Source organism: Aplysia californica, unplaced genomic scaffold, assembly GCF_000002075.1.
Source record: "Aplysia californica isolate F4 #8 unplaced genomic scaffold, AplCal3.0 scaffold00842, whole genome shotgun sequence".
In the NCBI taxonomy this organism is placed as follows: Eukaryota; Metazoa; Mollusca; class Gastropoda; order Aplysiida; family Aplysiidae; genus Aplysia; species Aplysia californica.
In genome coordinates, this window is record NW_004798112.1 from 268,360 (window position 1) to 287,688 (window position 19,329).

General features: G+C 42.4%; 1 protein-coding gene across 1 annotated transcript in view; it reads left to right on the forward strand.

The window, feature by feature from the left end:
- The window catches only part of LOC101849412 (protein SMG5), a gene marked incomplete in the record, with an annotated part of 32,153 nt that extends 16,087 nt beyond the window's left edge, over positions 1–16,066 (forward strand). Inside the window, 13 exon segments of the mRNA XM_005110020.3 lie at positions 155–361; positions 1,123–1,230; positions 2,236–2,305; positions 3,417–3,546; positions 6,187–6,262; positions 7,565–7,743; positions 8,326–8,481; positions 9,636–9,695; positions 10,610–10,766; positions 11,640–11,730; positions 13,052–13,132; positions 14,163–14,326; positions 15,026–16,066. Of these exon segments, the coding sequence (XP_005110077.2) occupies positions 155–361; positions 1,123–1,230; positions 2,236–2,305; positions 3,417–3,546; positions 6,187–6,262; positions 7,565–7,743; positions 8,326–8,481; positions 9,636–9,695; positions 10,610–10,766; positions 11,640–11,730; positions 13,052–13,132; positions 14,163–14,326; positions 15,026–15,114 (1,568 nt within the window).
- Between the last annotated feature and the right edge of the window lie 3,263 nt (positions 16,067–19,329).

The following is a 19,329-nucleotide window of genomic DNA, read 5'->3' on the forward strand; positions in this document are numbered from 1 at the left end:
GGGGGGGGGGTGTCATAACTCTTCATCCAACTCATGTGAGAGAGCCCAATGCTAAAAATGTTTAATGTGTCCCCTGGAGCTCATATGACCTTTTGCAGTTGCGAGCGCGATAAAACACTAACCAAAACATGACTCTCCGTTGCCTCACTTTCAGGTGGGTCCACGTGGCCGTCCTCGGGCCACGCCCTGCCCAACGGCGACCTGCAGCACATCTGGTCCAACGGCGTGGACAACAGCGGCCTGGCACACATGTCCTCCGAGCTCTTCTCCTCCTCCCTCATGTTCCTGGGCCAGGACCTGGCCAACAACCCCCACGCCTCCGAGATGTCGCAGGGGAACGAGGAGGTTCCCGTGCCACCCGGTGAGTCTAACATGAGTGGCGAATGTGCCACCCGGTGAGTCTAACATGAGTGGTGAATGTGCCACCCGGTGAGTCTAACATGAGTGGTGAATGTGCCACCCGGTGAGTCAGTAGTGCTTTTTGGTGATGACAGGAACATATAGTAGCTTGCTGCACCAGAAATCGATGTACAGAAAAGTGGGAAGACGTGGAATAACATCAAGAGGCTAGCCCAGGATAGATAAAGGTGGAAGGTGTTTGTCCGTGGCCTATACTCTGGTGCAGGGTGAGAAAGGCAATGATGATGCCATCTTCTCTAGGTTTTTTGTTTGAGCCATGGAGTCTGGCAAAAAAATGTTACGTTAAAAAGGTGCTGAAATGTAGGAACTTCAGGCGCTCAGAATTGAACAGTGACCACAGTAGCATATATATATATATGTAATGATATTTTAAAGTATTTGTGGAAAATATTTTGATCATGTGTTTAAGCGCTAAGCAAAAAGTACATTCTTTTGCTAGCACAGTGGCGATATGTGACGATATGCTCGTTGTAAAAACTGTAGAACTGTAGGCTATGACTAAACATAACCTTATGGCAGCTAAAAAAAAAAAATTCTATTGTGCTTGCTGTGGGTTTGTTTTTTCTTCCAGGTTAATTTACTGTTGTAAGTAAGAGTTTTGCAGCACTTTCAACTCAAAGTTAGAGGTCATATAAGAGCCAAAGCTCAGAGGTGTCACTGGAGAGTAAATAATTGACAACCCCGTTGGCCATGTCACTGCAGGTTTCATGTCCTCGCTGGAAGCCAAGCATGTTGCTGAGATCACCGAGAAACTGGCAAACTTTGAGATAGAGACGGACACAGAGACCAACTTCTTTCCTACCGATACTGGTGAGTTTGTGTGATGACATTCTACTGTAATTTTGTTTGTAATTCCTTCTGAAATTAGCTGAGCTTAATATTTAATCGGATTTATTTTAACAAAGTCAAGATCTGGTCCAAGTGTCTCGAGTCACTGGTAGGTCCTACTTCCTTTACTTTCCCCTCTGTTGTTTCTGTCTGTCTGTCTTAACATGTCCCAGCACTGCATGACCGTTATTGGTCGATGTGCTTTTCTTTACTCAAACAAACCAACAAAGGAACAAGTCTCTAGTGAATTTTCATTTCATGTTGCAGCATTGACAATAGTTTGTTATGGGGGGCTCCAGTGGCTAAGTGAGTAGTGAGGTTAGACTCAAGTAATGTCAAGCAAGTGTCGGTGACTCGGGGATCAGATGGGTGGTCACTGGGGTGTGTCCTTGAGCAAGACACACAACCTTAGCTCAAAATACAGGACGCTGCACAGTGGCGACTGACAGTGGCATGGTTGTAAACTGTTCTGTATTTGTGTAATATTGTGTATTTATGTTTGTATTTATGTATGTACGTATTTATATATGTATTATGTATGTTTGCCATTGTAAACCAAAGTGCCCTTCTGGGACAAATAAAAGTGTATTTTATTTTATTTTATTTATGATTACACACTGATTCACTCTGTCAAACAGTATGATCTGATACCTACAAAGTTTACCGTTTGAAAATTATTGCATGATATATGATGTGGCTAAGTAAGGAATATTGTGGCGGAATTGTAAAGAAGAATGTGTGGTTTTTTAGCTGGCTGGATGAATGCACCAAAGACAAAATTGAAGGTAGAATGCTGGTTCAGTCTTGTGCATTCCTAGATTAGCTATCTAGGGTTTTTTTTCTTTTCCCACCTGGTATTCATTTTTAAAAAGGGATTGTTTTGGGGTTGTTTGGGTTTTTTTTCAGCTCATAACTCTGTGTGCATGACAGTTTCTCCAATTTTGTTTTGCTCTAATATCATTTCATTTTTCTTTTTTCAATTTCTAGAACAATCAGGGAATTTGACCGAAACAGATGAAGCAGACAACGAGCAAAGTTCTTCCAGTAACACGGAAAAGTAAGTCTTTTGTGAAACTTCATGGCTGTGATCAATTTGGTAGTCTTTTTTTTTTTTTTTTTGGTAATAACGGGAACATCTGGCTTGCTGCATGCCGTTTTCTCTGGGCTTTTGTTTGATCCATGAAGTCTTTCAAAAATCTTATGTTAGAAAAAGGACAATGTTGGAATGTAGTTGTAGGAGCTTCAGGTAATCAAAATTGAACTGTAAACACAGTAGCATATATATGTATTGCTTTTGTAAGGCATTTGTGGAAAATATTTGGATCTTGTGTTTAAGCTCTGAGCAAAAAGTATGTTCTTTTTGTATGTTTCTTTCGGTATTTCAAAAGTAATTTCCCCCTTCAGGAGAAAGGACTTTTTGGTCGTCATGGCCATGTGCGTTTGTAGTCGTGTTTATGTTGGTGACAAACTTGAAACTTCGTGATTTATTGTCTTTATGTCGGTTACAACCTTGAAACATAATGATTCATAGTCTTTATGTTGGTGACCAACTTGAAACATACGGTAGGGATTTATAGTGTTTATGTCAGTGACACACTTTAAACATAGTGATTTATACTGTTTATGTCAGTGACACACTTTAAACATAGTGATTTATACTGTTTATGTCAGTGACACTTTTGAAACATAGTGGTTTATACTGTTTATGTCAGTGACACACTTGAAACAGTGATTTATACTGTTTATGTCAGTGACAAACTTGAAACATAGTGATTTATAGTGTTTATGTCGGTTGTTACAAACTTGAAACATACTGATTTATAGATTTATAGTGTTTATGTCAGTTACAAACTTGAAGCATAGTGGTTTATAGTCTTTATATCGGTGATAAAACTTGAAACATAGTGATTTATAGTGTTTATGTCAGTTACAAACTTGAAGCATAGTGGTTTATAGTCTTTATGTGAGTGATAAACTTATAACATAGTGATTTATAGTCTATATGTCAGTGACAAACTTGAAGCGTAGTGATTTATAGTGTTTATGTCAGTTGTTACAAACTTGAAACATACTGATTGAGTGTTTATTTTGGTGACCAACATGAAACATAGTGATTTTATAGTGTTCATGAAACATGGTTATTGAGTGTTCATGGACTTTTTTCTCAGGCAAGAAATGGGACAGCGTAAACTGCAGCATAGGTTAGAGGCTGTCCAAGCGGAGGGTCTGCTGCCCACTGTCAAGGTCATGTGTGATTGGATGCGGGGACAGGTGTCGATCATCTCTGTCTGTGCTCAGGTTTGTTTGGGGTTGTTTTTTTTTGTTGGTTTTTTTCTTTTCTGGTGATCCCTATTCCTTCACTGCCAGATTAGCTGTGGGTGGTTGGCGGGTGCTCTGGTGTGGTTTGCTCCTTCTTTCCCATCCAACATCTATTGTCCTGATCTCTCCCCCTTCTATTTTATGTTTGTTACTCTCTTGGAACACTTCTAATCTTCGGCTCTTATGTGACCTTATTGTGTTGCAAGTGCCGTAAAACTCTTACTAAAACTAAACTAAACCAGATTTGCTGTATCCTAGAAATGCAAGGGTACCATTAGTGTGCTGTTAACTGGCTCTGCTCTACTCTACGATCGAGTTCTGATAATTCAATACCGTTACCTTTGATGAGATCAGAGATTAGTTATTATTCATTATTCATTACTGCTTTTGTTTCAGGAAGTCAGCATCTTTATGTTCCTTTATTCGTTAGAGTGGGTGGTTGGCGGGTGCTCTGGTGTGGTTTGCTTCTTCTTTCCTATCAAACATCTGTCATCCTTATCTCCCCTTCTTCTTTTTTATGTTTGTTACTCTCTTGTAGCACCTCTAATCTTCTGGCGCTCATATGACCTTATGCAGTTGCGGGCACTGTGAAACCTCTACAGAGATGCCAACCAGTACGATTTTACGTATTTTAGTACGATTTTTGGCCGAAAATACGCGAATACGACTTTTCATGAAAAAATACGCATCCTGGAATGCGAAAACTACGAGATTCAGCTTGGGCGAGTAAACTTAATTATCTCAGGTCCCATCTTTTGTCAAAATAGTATCAGTATCGCAGAACTGGAATATTTGAAAACCAAGTCTGATGTGGTCAGTAAGTTCATTTTTGCCGGTCGTGATCGTGATATTATATTCGTTCATCTTTTCCCCGTCTGGAGAGTATGTTTCACTTTCACGCGAAAAGGCAGCTATGGCGGCAGGCGGAAGCATATGCGACACCGAGGCTCGATCGGGAAAATCAAGATCTACTTTCGCTTTCGTTACCACCGAGAAGTTTGCCAGCAGTTGTCTGATAACGCAACATTGTGGCATGCAGGTTGTGCAGTATAAACACAATGTCGCCGTTCAAATAAAATGTAATAAATACTCTGACTCGTCACTGTGCTGTCATTTGTGGAAAAAAAAAGAAAAGAAAATACAAGCGTCGTCCGATTTTTAGATTGTCTGGCTCGCCATCGTGACCGGTCACTGACCCTGTGCGCATTCGCGTCATAAATAAATGCGGCATCGTAGTGAGTAAACACCGTCTTTGGTGGGAGTAACGGCGTTGCGAAGTATAGGACTACGGAATAGGGGAGAAGATTATTTTTTTTTGGGGGGGGGGGGGTTAAGATACTATCGGGGGTTTAAGGCAACACCAGAGGACAAAAACTTGGAAGCTCTTTTCAGAATTTTGATTAGTTACAGCTTTCTGCAAAGCGCGTGTTGGTGCAGGCCATGTGCAGAATCGGGACCCCTCATACTTTGCAAGTCTGTGTTATTGAAATAAAGTGTTCACGTTTCATTGGATGGGTGATAGTAAATTATACCTACTTGGATTGGTGATAGTAAATTATACCTACAGTGTATGTTGTAGCTTTCTGTTCAAGACTGGCAGATTTTCAGTGTCACTGCATCTTGCCCTACCACAGTTGTTACAACTCTCACAGTGCATGGGTCTACTTGAGCCATTCAAGTTATTGCTTTTCTCTGAGTTTGAGCAATAATTTGAGTCTGTCAGTTCATAATATGAATCATGACACCCAGACTGATTCTTGATAGTCGAAATTCTTGTTCTAAGCCCTTCCAAACTCTCAAAGCAGGATTTATTTTTTATATAATAACGAGAGGAAAATGTTGTATAATAGACTGAAATACTTAAGGCGAACAAGACCCCAGTACAACATTGAACACTGACATGTTGTTGACTGGATACATGTATATTGTACGCGTGTGTGCTCCCTTTTTCGAGCTGGTGAGCTAGTAATTTTTTTGCTGGACACCCTGAACATTTTACTATTTCTGGTTGGTCGACCATCAATGATTTATTTATAGAGGCACCAGCCATCCATGTCCAGGTGCTGTTTTAGCCTACTGGTTGGTCGGTCGGTCGTGGGAATACACATTTTCACCTGAAAATACACATTTTCGTATTTCCCAATACTCATTTCGGTTTTCTGTGGTTGGCATCTCTGCCTCTACTAAAACTAGCTCATTCGTTAGATTTCACACTCTGTGGAACATTACAGCAACTGCAACAAACCTACACTTATCCCTACATGACACTGAACAGAAGGGCGAGAGCCCAGCTGTTGCTGGATTGATAACAACAGCAACATTTGTTAGGTTTGAATACATTTCAGGCTTGCCAACCGTCCAGAAGTTTTCGGGAAATCCATCGTCCTTCCCTAACCTTTCCCGAAACGGCATCTCTCTCTCCCTGTTTCTCCTCTGGTTTGTTTGAGCTGTTTTTGTGGTGTGGGTGGGGGGTTTTTTTAGTAGCCTATCACAGAAATGTGTGTCCGTGGCGCTCCGGCGCAATTAAAATTCCAGAATTCAGTATCTCGAAAGTTGGCAAGTCTGACATTTGTTACTGATCTGTTCTTTTTTTTTAAATGTTTTTTTTTACTTTTCCAGAGTTCCCACACACTGTGGCAACGGTTGTCTCTGCTCCTCAACTTTTTACCGCATGAAAACGAGTTGTCCCATCATGGTAAGCTTTCATGTGGACTCTGTGTGACTGTTGTAGCTGTGGTTGAGCTGTGGGTCTGATCCGCTGTATTTGCTCTTTTGCAGCGTCCTCCCAGAAATCTTGAAATCTTGACTAAGCTTAATGCCTGGGCCTGACTAAGATATGGAGAATGTGCCTTGCCCAATTTGCACGAACCCCATGTGACTGTAATACACAATGAAAACAGCAGCGTCTTTGCTTGTGTTGCGAGAAGATAAATGAACGAGGGTATGAGCTGTGGTGGTTTACAGAATTTGACATTTGAAATACAAACCCTGAAAGTAGCAACTGACAAATGGGTCTCGTGTTTGCTCATTTAAATTTATGGGTAGTAAAAAATGGTCTCTGACTCTTTTTAAAATTTGGATCATGACGAATGAAAACATTTTGTCTTTTGAAAGAAATATTATGAAATAACCTGCATAATTATTTACTTTGATTGTTAATGATTTTGATTGTGAAATTCGGGTAACTTTCCATGACGTTCACTACTGTACGGGTGACTGGACTCCTACATAGAAACACCAGGACATTAGAAACAATTTTTTTTGGTTTCCATTTTAGAATTATGGTTTTGTTTAATCAGTTTGTAAAATTATGATCTTGTTTGATTCTTTTGTAGAATGTTTGTTTTTGGGTTTTTTGACTGGATGGATTGCTTGCTACTTCAGCAATATGTTAGGAGTGTTATTATTTTTGTTGTATTTTTTTTTTTCCCACCCAAGTCCTGATTATGGTGCAACTTGTTATGTTGCAAGAAAAATGGGGATTTGTTAAGTCTGTGATGGTGACGAGGATAATGATGAAGGAGTAGTCACTGCATCATTTTTAGCGAATTAATGTACGATATAAGTTCACATTTTTCCCAACCCTCCGGGGCAGTGCTACTGACTGAAGTTTCTTTAGGCCATTCCCAAAGGGGGGACATTAACATGTTCTTATGCACAGTGGAATTGTAAATGGGCTGATTCATCAATGTCATGCTCATAACATTGCCTGAACTTCAACAGGGAACTGCTGCTTTTTCTCTCCTAATCCTTACTATTGTCATTTTCCTCTACTTCTTTTATATGTTTGTCACACTCTTGTGAACCACTATTTCCGGGGTGCCTTGATAGTCGAAGCAGACTTTGTGCTGTTGAGGCTAGAGAGGTGAGCAGAGTAAGCCTGATTCCCTGTAAAGACTTCTCTGTTGACATCCACCCTTGGCGCTCATTTGACCTTAAGCAGTTGCGAGCGCCGTAAAACCTCTACTAAAGCTACAAAAAACATTTTCCCCGACAGACGTGTGCTGGGTGCAGGAGCTGCAGCTGATTGCCACGCAGACGCGGTTCTCGGACTGGGCCCAGGGTTTCCCCCTGACAGAGGACATCGAGATGTGTCAGCTGCCGTCGCTGGCAGAGGTCCACGGGCAGATCGACTTCACCATCCGGCACCGCGCTCAGCTCACCGATATGCAAGAGGTACGGTGCCGGCTGTTTGTGTGTGGGTGGTTGGTGGCTGTCCCTGTTGGTGTGCTCCTTCTACTTCTTTTTAGTGTTACTGTTGTCCTCAGGGTTGCCGTTTTTCCACCGTTATGCAAGAAGTACGGTGCCAGCTGTTTGTGTGGGTGGTTGGTGGCTGTTCTTGTTAGTCTGTTCCTTCTACTTCTTTTCAGTGTAGCCGTTGTCCTCAGGGATGCCGCTTTTCGATTATTTCTGTTTGGTTGTTGTTTTTTTTCCGTTATTTTGGGCATCGTCTGTTATTAACTTTTGGGGTTTTTGTTTTTTTGTTGAACTGATATCATGTTGTTTTGTTGCATTTATTTGCTTTGTCGCATGCTAAATCTAGTCTGTGGGTGGTTGGTGGGTGCTCTGGTGTGGTTTGCTTCTTCTTTCCCATCAAACACTCTATCATCTGTATCTCCCCACCTTTTTTGTGTGTGTTACTCCCTTGTAACACCTCGAATCTTCGGCCCGTAGATTAGATGACCTTATTGTATCGCAAGTGCCGTAAAACACTTACTAAAACTAAAGATATATAAATGTCTCTATATTTCCCCACAGACTTTTCTTCGTATCTGTTGCCTGCGTCGCTTTGGTTACTTCCTCACAGCCATCGAAGGCATCGACTTCTGCTACCAGCCAGAGACTGCCTTGTTCCTGGGGCCGTCCGTGGACTCGAACCTGCCGGCCAGTAGCCAGGACACCATGGAGAAGATGGTAAGGGGGCTCTCGTGGCCTAGAGGTTAAGGTGTTCGCCTCTCATTCATAAGTCCCGGGTTCGAATCTGGGTAGCGATGGAAAAATGTTCTTCTCTAAAGTTGTCTCCTTTCACCGTCTTTCCATCTCTCTTGCAAAATTCTATCATCTGTTTTCGTCTCCACTTTCTTCCCCCACGCCCTCACCCTCTTTGCCCCCTCCTCTGAGCTCCTGACTCTTTCTGCAGCCTTTCAAATGGTACTCATTGGCTCCTTCTTACTGCTGTCTTTCAGCCACACCCCTGATGGTCTGGTAGGAAAGGTCTACACCTAGCCTTCTCGGTCAAGGGCGAAAAATCTTGGTGGTCCAAAATCAATAAGAGTAGGCTTCAGCCGCCACCCGGGCAAAATTCAAAACTTCCTACCAACTGAAAATATTAGGTGTGTCCCACATGCTCATATGCCCTTATGCAGTTGCGAGCGCCGTAAAACACTTACCAAAAAATAAAGATGGTAAAATCATTTCTTTGCTGATTTTTTTGTTTTGTTTTTTTATTTGTATGTTTTTGGAAAGTTTTACAGTATTTCCTACATTTTTCACATGCTCTCATAATTGCTAAGAGCACTCTTGTTCTTTTTTCCCCACATGACATTTCTCCATGTTTGCTAGAAATGCATCTTATCACAATTTTACGGGCAGAACAAATACGTGGGTGGTTAGCGGGTGCTCTGGTGTGGTTTGTTCTTTCTTTTCTATCGAACATCTATCGTCCTGATCTCTCTTCCTTCTTTTTGGGGGGGTTTGTTACTCTCTTGTAGCACCTCTAATCTTCGGCACTTGTATGACCTTATCGTGATTGTATGATTCTTTTTCTTTTGAACTCTTGTCTTATACTTAACATATTTGTGCTTTATTTTCGCACCGAAGTGGCCATAAAAGTGAGTGTGTGGGTGCTTGGCGGGTGCTCTGGTGTGGTTTGATCCTTCTTTCCTGTCAAACAACTATCATCTTTATCTCTCCTCCTTCTTTTTTGTGTTTGCTACTCTCTTGTAACACCTCTAATCTTCGGCACTTTTATGACCTTATTGTGTTGCAAATGCCATAAAACTCTTACAAAAATCAACACTAAAAAGCACTGACTCAAGTTCCCCTGTGTTTGTTCCTTGAATTCACAGAAGGACACCGAGAGCCGACGCAACCAGCTCATGCGAGACATGGCCCAGCTTAGGCTACAGGTGAGTTATCTCGCTCTCGTCTCAATTTTGGACGTTGGGCACTTTTCTCACTTCATTACTTGTTTATCTGTATATGTGTGCGTACATAGGCCTTCTCCAATTTAAGCTTTTTGCTCATATGACCTTATGCAGGTGCGGGCACCGTAAAAACTCTACTAAAACTTAAACTAATACTAATGTTGTATTCATGTATGTTTGTGAGCTTCTTCATTTTGCAGTGTTCTTATAAGTATTGAAAGCTATATTTACTGGAAGAGAAAAAAGTGTTCTATACGAAAATGATATTGCATGCATTACAGGCATTAAAAAAAGTGACTTTTGTGCTTCTCTGCAAATTCTTTCTGACACTGAGTAGTGAAAAACGCTTTGCTCTGTGTTTGCATAATTTAATCAACTTCTGTGAATAGTGGTATTGAAAGAAAAATTAACATGTTCTTTTTTTTCATTGATGCTGGCATTATGCTGAGTTTCCTGTGTGTTTGTGGATGTTGGGAGAATGTTATGAATGGGTTTTTTTTTAGGGGAGGAGGGGGCCCCTGTTTTGTTGTTGTTTTTTCTTTGAACTAAATATATATAATTTAATTTTTTTTTTTAACTAAATATATGTGGGTGGTTTTTGGGTGCTCTGGTGTAGTTTTCTCCTTCTTTCTTGTCAAACATATCTGTCGTCCTTATCTCCCCTCCTTCTTTTTTGTGTATGTTACTCTCTTGTAACACATCTATTCTTCGGCACTTATATGACCTTATTGTGTTGCTAGTGCCATAAAGCACTTACTAAGACATAAACATCTATGCTTGCTTCTGCACTTATATTACCTTATTGTGTTGCAAGTGCCGTAAAACTCTTACGAACCTCCCCCCCCCCCCCAAAAAAAAAAACAACTAAATCTATTGTATTATCCCCGGTTGAGCAGGCGGAGGTTCGGGAGCTGGAGGGCAGCCTCAAGACGTCGGACCAGCAAGTGTTCCCTCCGTACGTCCTGGTGGATGACGCAGCTCTCTGTCGCCACCTGACCAAGGTCAAGGAACTGGCAGCTACGGCGCGGTGCATCCTGGTCATCCCCTTAGCAGGTCGGTGGACAGATAGTCTGACTGAGACAGAATGAGGGAATGAGGCTCTATACTGGGTGGACAGATAGTCTGAGAGAGGATGAGGGAATGAGGCTTTATACTGGGTGGACAGATAGTCTGACAGAAACTGAATGAGGCTATATACTGGGTGGACAGATAGTCTGACTGAGACTGAATGAGGGAATGAGGCTTTATACCGGGTGGACAGATAGTCTGAGACAGTGGGTGGGTGGCGGATGCTCCTGTGAGGTTTGCTCCTTCTTTCCTATCGAACAACTATCGTCTTTATCTCTCCTCCTTTTTTTGTTTGTTACTCTCTTGTAACACCTCTAATCTTCTGGCGCCCATATGACCTTATGCAGTTGTGAACGCTGTTACTCTCTTGTAACACCTCTAATCTTCTGGCGCCCATATGACCTTATGCGGTTGTGAGCGGCGTAAAACCTCTACTAAAACTAAAACTCCAGTTCCCATTATTGTTGTGTTGTTGTTCCATCTTCTTCTCGATCGCATCACACTTAAAGTCTGGTATCTGTCATAAATTGGGCCGTCCTGCTCAGTTCATCTGTCAGCCCATATAGCTTCTCTTGTAGCGTCAGTGGGGTTGGCCACGTTTCCTGTCTCAGGGCCCTGTGTGTCTTGCAGTGCTGAAGGATGTGTTAAACAGTTTGGTCCGCCTCTCCACACTGGCATTTTGGTGATTGTGCTAGTTTAAAACATCTGTACGTATGTTGTCTCAGTCTTGTGTGTTGTGTCCTTAGTCTGAAGATAATCTCTTGTTCTTGGCGGGGCAGCTCATGGTAGCTATCTGGTGTCTGAGGTGCTTTAAATAGTGTATTTATAATAGTTTTTATTTCTGTGTTGTTGTTCCAGTTGTGGACAGCCTGGACATGAAGAAAAAGGAATGCACCAGTGCCAGGGAGGTCATCAGGTGGCTGGAGGTCCAGCTCCGGAAAGGCAACAGGTGAGAGGTGATGGGGCAGCAGATCATGAGGGTAACACTCGTTTTACGGTGGAGAGGGGTGGTGGGGATACACCTCTTCTTGGTCGTGTACGCCTCTGAGGGAGGCTTTATACCGGGTGCCCATTGGCTTGATCGGGTCTGGTCGGGGCAGTTTGCTAGCCAGATTGAGGGCGCAAAGCGGTTATCGCGACACTAGCCGATCCCCCGACTTACTAAATGTTTGGCTGGAAGAGGTGAAGTCAGCTTCCCTTGCTTTTCCTCTTTATTTCTCTTTAAATGTAAAGGTGTCAGTTTCTGTCGAGTGTTTGATTTTATTTTTTTAACTCATTGCTGACGGCCTACGAGAATACTTGTGTCCATGCGGCTACCTGACTACGAGACAATCCAAATCCCTTTTTGTCTCTATAAAACTTGCTCCAGTCCATTATTTCCAAGTTTTTTAAAAACAACTTTAAAGTTACCGATGTTGCATAATTTCTGTACGCTTACTTATTTACTACCGGTAACGCCATTTGGTGATTAGGGCAGCAACAAAGAATCTCTAGCTCTGTCTGTTTTGGGCCATCTTGGTCAACGTTCCCCCACTGTATACTTATTGTCCGCTAATTTTGTCGCTGTTTGGAGGGAAAGTTGTTGCAGTTTTCGTGTGGGTACCTAGATCTGTGGGTGTGGCTGGAGGCAGCCCAGATGGGTGTGTCTGCTCAGGGAGGCAACTCGGGTGGAAGTGGGTTTACACTCTGTCGCCTCATCTCGCCGATCGGCGATGTTTATCTCCCAGTTTCTTTGGATATTCCCCAAAATGCCTTTGCCTTTGATGGCAAGAGTTTTTACTCTATATGAGCCTTTTGGCCGCAAAGTGTTAAGGGTTTTAATTGCTCGTTTCTTTTCTGTTGTGGACAGGTGTTTTGCTTTCTTTGCGTATGTTCAATTATTGTCTATACCATCAATTTATTTGGGTTGAGGGGTTAACTAGAAATTCCACCTTATACAAGTTTCTACATTGACAGATTTGACATGACGCTCAAAGAAAGAAAACTCTTGTGGGTGGTTGGCGGGTGCTCTGGTGTGGTTTGCTCCTTCTTTCCTATCTAACATCTATCATCCTTATCTCCCTTCCTTCTTTTTTGTGTTTGTTACTTTGCAGTAACACCTCTAATCTTCAGCACTTATATGACCTTATTGTGTTGCAAGTGCCGTAAAACTCTTACTAAAACTAAACTTGGGTTGGGCGGTTAACAAGAAATTCCACCTTATACAAGTTTCTGCATTGACAGATTTGATATGACGCCCAAAGAAAGACAACTGTTCTATTTTGTTCCAGATATATCCGTGCCCAGAAGAATCAGGAGACCTTGTTGTCCCAGCAGCACGGCATCCTGAAGAAGAAAAACCGGGACTCATGGTACGCATGCTGAACGTTCGTTATCTCAGTGTTGTGGGAAAAAAGATACATTTAGCATCCTTAGAATTTGCTGGCGGGTCATTTTCTGTTCAGTTATATGACTCAAACACCATATGCACACTAAATTAAAAGTGGGAGAGTCCGCGATCTGTGAATGTAGACACGACCAAGAGGATGCCAACCATATCCTTCAGCGCTACACCACTTTTCGTACACAGACGTGGCAGAATGTGACTCCCCTTGAGAGAAAGCTCTATGGCAGTCTCTTAGATTTGAAGCGGACTGCACAGTTTGTGCGCGACATTGGACTGACTGTCTAGCTGCTGTCATCGAGAGCGAGGAAAAAGAAGAAGTTCAGTCATGTTTTGTTTTGTCCTCAAGAAAAGCACACACAAATACTTTCTCAAAAACAAGTACGGTACCTTGCATAAAAAATCTAGAAATTTGCTTGGACTCATTCTACGTCTGGGCAAGACAGTGAGGAAATGTGGTAAAGGAGTACTTTCTCAAGATTTTCTGCAACTGCTTCATTTGTGTAGTTGTCTATCTTTTGTTATTTTTAACAATCTCGGTGGGCGGTTGGCGGGTGCTCTGGTGTGGTTTGCTCCTTCTTTCCTGTCAAACATCTCGTGTTTATCTCCCCTCCTTCTTTTTTATGTTTGTTACTCTCTTGTACCACCTCTAATCTTCTGGCGCTCATATGACCTTATGCAGTTCTGAGTGCCGTAAAACCTCTACTAAAACTTAACTAAAAACATTTTTCATCTTTATCTCCCCTCCTTTTTTATGTTCGTTACTCTCTTGTAACACCTCTAATCTTCGGCACTTATATGACCTTATTGTGTTACAAGGGAATCGGAACCCAAATGGCCGCTGGATCGGAAAAGTAAAGTAAAGTAAAAATGTTGCAAGTGCTGTATAACTCTTACTAAAACTTTAAAAATGTGTATGTTTAACTTTGTGACTGGTTTTTTTTGTTTTTTTTTTAATTCTATTTTATTTTATTTTTTGTTGTTTTGTTTTGTCTCAGGTACATTCTGGAACTTCTGGGCTGTGCTCGCTACCTGGCCCAGCAGACGGGCACCTTCACGGGCAACAACAGCGTGGTGGTCATCCTGACCGGGGAGCACAAGCTGCTGGAGCCGCCTCTTCTGCCGGTCATCCAGCAAGTGAGGACCTCCGCCCAGCAGGAAGGTGCGCAGTCTTTTCTGTCGTTTCATTTAGGCTTAGTAGTATCATCTCTTGGGGCCTAGAGGTTAAGGTGTTTGTCGCCTCTCATTCAAAGGTCCCGGGTTAAAATCCGGGCAGCGACGGAAAAATTTTCTTCTCTAAAATTGTCTTCTTTCACCTCCTTTTGCTTCCTTTCACCTCTGCGTCTGCTTTTGTCTCCACTTTCTGCCCCCTCCCCTTGGGTTTCTGACTATTTCTGCAGCCTTTCTACTGTTACTCCTTTGCTCCTTCTTACTGCTCTCTTTCAGCCACACCCCTGATCTTCTGGTAGGAAAGATCTACACCTAGCCTTCTCATACAAGAGTGAAAAATCTCGGAGGTCTCGTGTGCAAGTTGCACACTTTAAAGATCCCTTGGTGGTCTAAAATCAGTAAGAGTAGGCTTCGGCCACCACCCAGGCCCAATTCAAAATTTCCTACCAACTGAAAATGTTTGGTGTGTTCCGCGCGCTCATATGACCTTATGCAGTTGCGAGCGCAGTAAAACCTCTTCTAAAACCAAATCTCTCTTCCTTCTTTTTTATGTTTGTTGCTCTCTTGTAACATCTCTAATCTTCGGCACTTATATGACCTTATTGTGTTGCAAGTGCCGTGATACTCTTACTAAAACTAAAACTTTCTCACTACTACAATGTCATATTTCCCTACTTGCTTTTGTCTGCAGGTGTGAGCGTGGAGACGGTGACTGAGTTTATAGCACGCTGGAAGAGCTTCCTGCAGCAGCCGCCAGAGCAAGTGACGGGAGACGGCTGAGGCGCCCGCTCTGAGGCTCACTTCTGAAGTCTCTTCTACTGCACCCTTCTTAAGGGGGAGGGAAAAGAAAAATCACCAAGGAATGAGATTGCATTCAACGCACAGTAATTATTCATGGAGGAATAACGTTCTGCGAGCTGCTATTGCGCTTGGCAGACGCCCTGCTTTTATCTCACTAGGGGGGTCTGTGGTGTGAGCGCGTCCGACGAACCCCCCTCACGACACAACAGCCGTTTGTGGCTCTCTCTGTGTGTGGGCGGGGCGGCACAGCCTTGGATACCGTGTCCAGTACCGTCTCGGTCGCTTGCCCCCAGGAACTGTCGGAGCGTTGTGTGTGTTCTAAATATATATATAGATCCCCCCGTGACTGTAGATTGATGAACTTTGTGTATATGTCGTTTGTGTGTAAAGAATGAGCTAACGGTGTGCATTACAGAACTAATGCATGGTGATTTGTGGGTTTTGTTTTTGGTTTCCACTCGTTTTATATGCTTTTTTCCCCCTCTCATTGAGTTGATACGGTAGCAACATATACCTGGATGCAGAGGATTGTAGTCTATAAAGAGTCTGCATGCATGTGTATCAAGTTGTCTCAGTGAATATATATACGTGTGTACGCGTATCTCGGGTACCCAACGCACTATGGCAGGACTTGGAAGGGTTTTCTACATTTCTGTGCCAGAAGCTGAAGTCTGTGAATGTATGTCTGTCCAAACAGGAAGAAAAATGTAGAGAACAAGCGTGGCTGTGTTCATAGAGCAGCAAGCTCGTGTGACACCTCGCTGTGGAAACCAGTGCTTACTTAAAGTTAACATACCCATCCTCTCTCAACATATTTGGTCTTTTCTATACCGCATTCCACTTCACTTTCCTTGAAGGAGCTTGACTTTTGTGATGCTTTTATTGATGCTGTGTTGAGTCATAGAAATACTGGAGAGCAGATTAGGACGGCCAGAGCGACAGCTTGCTCTTTTTAGTTAAGCTGTGTTTATTCTCAGGCAACAGAAGCGTAACTCTTAATAGTTGATTCTATTTTAACACATTTGCGCGTTCTTCTATTTCATGTGTCAGTGTGCTTTTCCTTAACTCTAAGACTACTTTTCTTTCCTGCTCCTTTGTGAACGAGTAGAGGTATGTATTTGTAGTATGTTCATTGTCTGTGGTTTGTGGAAAAATGATGGCAAACATAAGCTCTCCTTTCTTTTACCTTTCTAGAAGAACAATCTACAGTAGAGCTTGGAGTGCGATGGGGCTTTGTTGAATTTATGTAAAAATAATCGTCTGTGAACTTTGATTGCATGAAGTGAAACGTGCATTGATAACCTTGGTGTGGGATGTAAGCCAAGGAGATGTCTCGGAGCAGTGCCATGTTGGTGGATGGTAGGTGCCCTGGTGTGGTTTGTTCCTTCTTTTCTATCAAACAACTATCGTCTTTATCTCCCCTCCTTCTTTTTTGTGTTTGTTACTCTCTTGTAACACCTCTAATCTTTGGCACTTATATGACCTTATTGTGTTGCAAGTGCCGTAAAACTCTTACTAAAACTAAAGGAGCTGTGCCATGTGGGCCGGCCGCTCGATGCCACCGTGTCTGCCCTGTGTGCTGCGTGGGTCGTTACTTAAGTCCCATTTTCCACGCCATTGAAGAAACAGTCTCAGATACATCCATCTGTCATGGATGATGAATATTTTTGACTTCTTGCTTTTAGATTGAGTTGTCGCTTTGCTCTTGGGAGTTCATCTCTTGCAGTTCTTTTTTCTTTTTTTTTAATTCATTTTTTTAAAAGTATATATATATATATATAATAATCCAGAAACAATTTGCAGTTCGGATTTCATTGAACTAAGCAGATTTGTGTTCTGTTGTTATCCAGTAGTTCATCGAATGGGGATGAATAGCCTCCACATAACCATTTCCTATCGAACGATGGTTTTATTTTTGCATGTCCTGCTCTGTTTGACATGAATATATATATGGGCTAGCTCACTAATGTGCTCCACAAAGAAAACTGGGATAGAAACATTGCCTCAAAATCTGTTAAAGAACTTAACTGTCACAAAAACTGCAAAACACAAAATTCTTCAATTTCAGATTGTCTTGTGTTCTTTGTTTCATGTACATGTAGTAATATAAACTGACAGCTTTCCACTTCCACACACTATCCTGAAGGAATAAATGATGAGTGCAGTTGACCTGGCTTTTTATCTTTTGATGACGAATGAATAAATAAAGACTAAGACATTGTTGCACCGCGAAGACAGTGTTGATGATTTTGTTGTGAGAAATATGGCCTTCCTCGCTGTGTTGTGTGTGATGAGGTTTTCCTTTTTGTTCGTCTGTGTCAGTCTGTCTGATCGTGGCGTCGGTGGCCTAGTGGTTAGGCTACCGGACTTGTAATCGTGAGGTTGCGGGTTTGGGGTTCGAGCCGTGGGCCCGACGTTGTGTCCTTGGGAAAGGCACTTTACACTAATTTTCCTCACTTCACCCAGGTGGGAATGGGTACCCGGCCATAGACAGCGAAAGACCCTGTCAGTATGTTAGTGTTTTAGCGCCTATAAATGGCCGCTTGCACTGTATGCTTCCCAGGAAGTTGAGTTTGTTTCAGAATGCTTTCGGGTCTGCTGGGGTAATAGTATAGATTGTGAAGCACATAGAGCTTGCTGTTGAGCGAGGATTTGAGCTATACAAATGCTATCTATTATTATAAATTGTAAAACTTCAGGTTAAATGTAGATGTTTTTATGCCCCCATCAACACAATTTATATCATCAAAGAGACAGTCTTCAACCCTGTCTGTCAGGGCCAACCCAGGCTCAGAGAGATGCAACATCCCTGCTTAAAGATGTAGATTCTCGATAAAAATTATCCTCTCGTGGGAATTGAACTAGATTTTTCTGCAGGCAATGGCAAGGTGCCTCACCGCTACACCACAAAAGCTGGTTTGTTGACTGAGCAAGAGTGTAATATGCACAGAACATATGTATATATAATATAACATTTTAATGAGACTGTTTGTTCTTTTTTGGGGGTGTATTACGGCACTCGCAACTGCATAATAAGGTCATATGAGCGCCCTGGACACATTAAACATTTTCAGTTTGTAGAAAATTTTGAATTTTGCCCCGGTGGCGGCCGAAGCCTACTCTTCTTATCGATTTTAGACCAAGGGATCTTTAACGCTCACAAGTTGCGCACAAGCCCTCCAAGATTTTTCGCCCTTGTCCGAGAAGGTTAGGTGTTAGATCTTACCTACCATAAGATCAGGGGTGTGGCTGAAAGACAGCAGTAAGAAGGAGCCAAGGAGTAGCAGTAGAAAGGCTGAAGAAATAATCGGGAGCCCAGAGGTGGGGCAAAAGAGGTGAGGGGGTGGGGGCAGAAATTGGAGACGAACATTGTTTCACAAAGCAGGGAAGGATGTGAAAGGAGAAAATTTTAGAGAAGAATAATTTCCGTCGCTGTCTGGATTCGAACCCGGGACCTATTGAATAAGAGGCGAACGCCGTAACCTCAAGGCCACGAGAGCCCCCTATTGAAGTTAAAGTTAAAGCGCACAATGTGGATAGGCTATCACTGTTCCCGTACATATATACCGTACTAGAACTTAGAACGGCATACAGATCTCATTCAAGAAAGATGTGGTTAAAGGAAGAGTTCATCGTGGGTGGTTGGCGGGTGCTGTGGTTTTGTTTGCTTCTTCTTTCCTATCAAACATCTATCGTCCTTATCTCCCCTTCTTCTCTTTTATGTTTGTTACTCTCTTGTAATTGTAACGCCTCTGCTGATCTTCTGGCCCTCATATGACCTTATGCAGTTAGTTGAGAGCGCCGTAAAACCTCTACTAAAACAAAAGAGTTCATCACTTCACGTTCTTTGCAAAGCAGTTAAGACTTTTAGTTAGTCAAATCACCTACACTAAGACGATAGACGTGTTTTGCGTAACTACTTTTCACCAGCCTGATCAAATCTAGTACATGATGTATTAACGAATGGTGGGCTCATGATTTAGTCTCTCGTCTTCAAAAGGTTGGTGTTGTGTAATCTCATGGTATTTCAAGCCCCTTTCAGCCCTCTGGTTGACTTAGCTTGCTGAGCCCAGGGCGTGCCTCGGAGAATCTCAAAAACTCAAATTTACCTTCTCAACCAAATAAAAATGAGAAGAATTCGAACCCCAACTCCCGCCCCACACTCCAATGTGTCTTGAGCCAACAAAGCGCCCC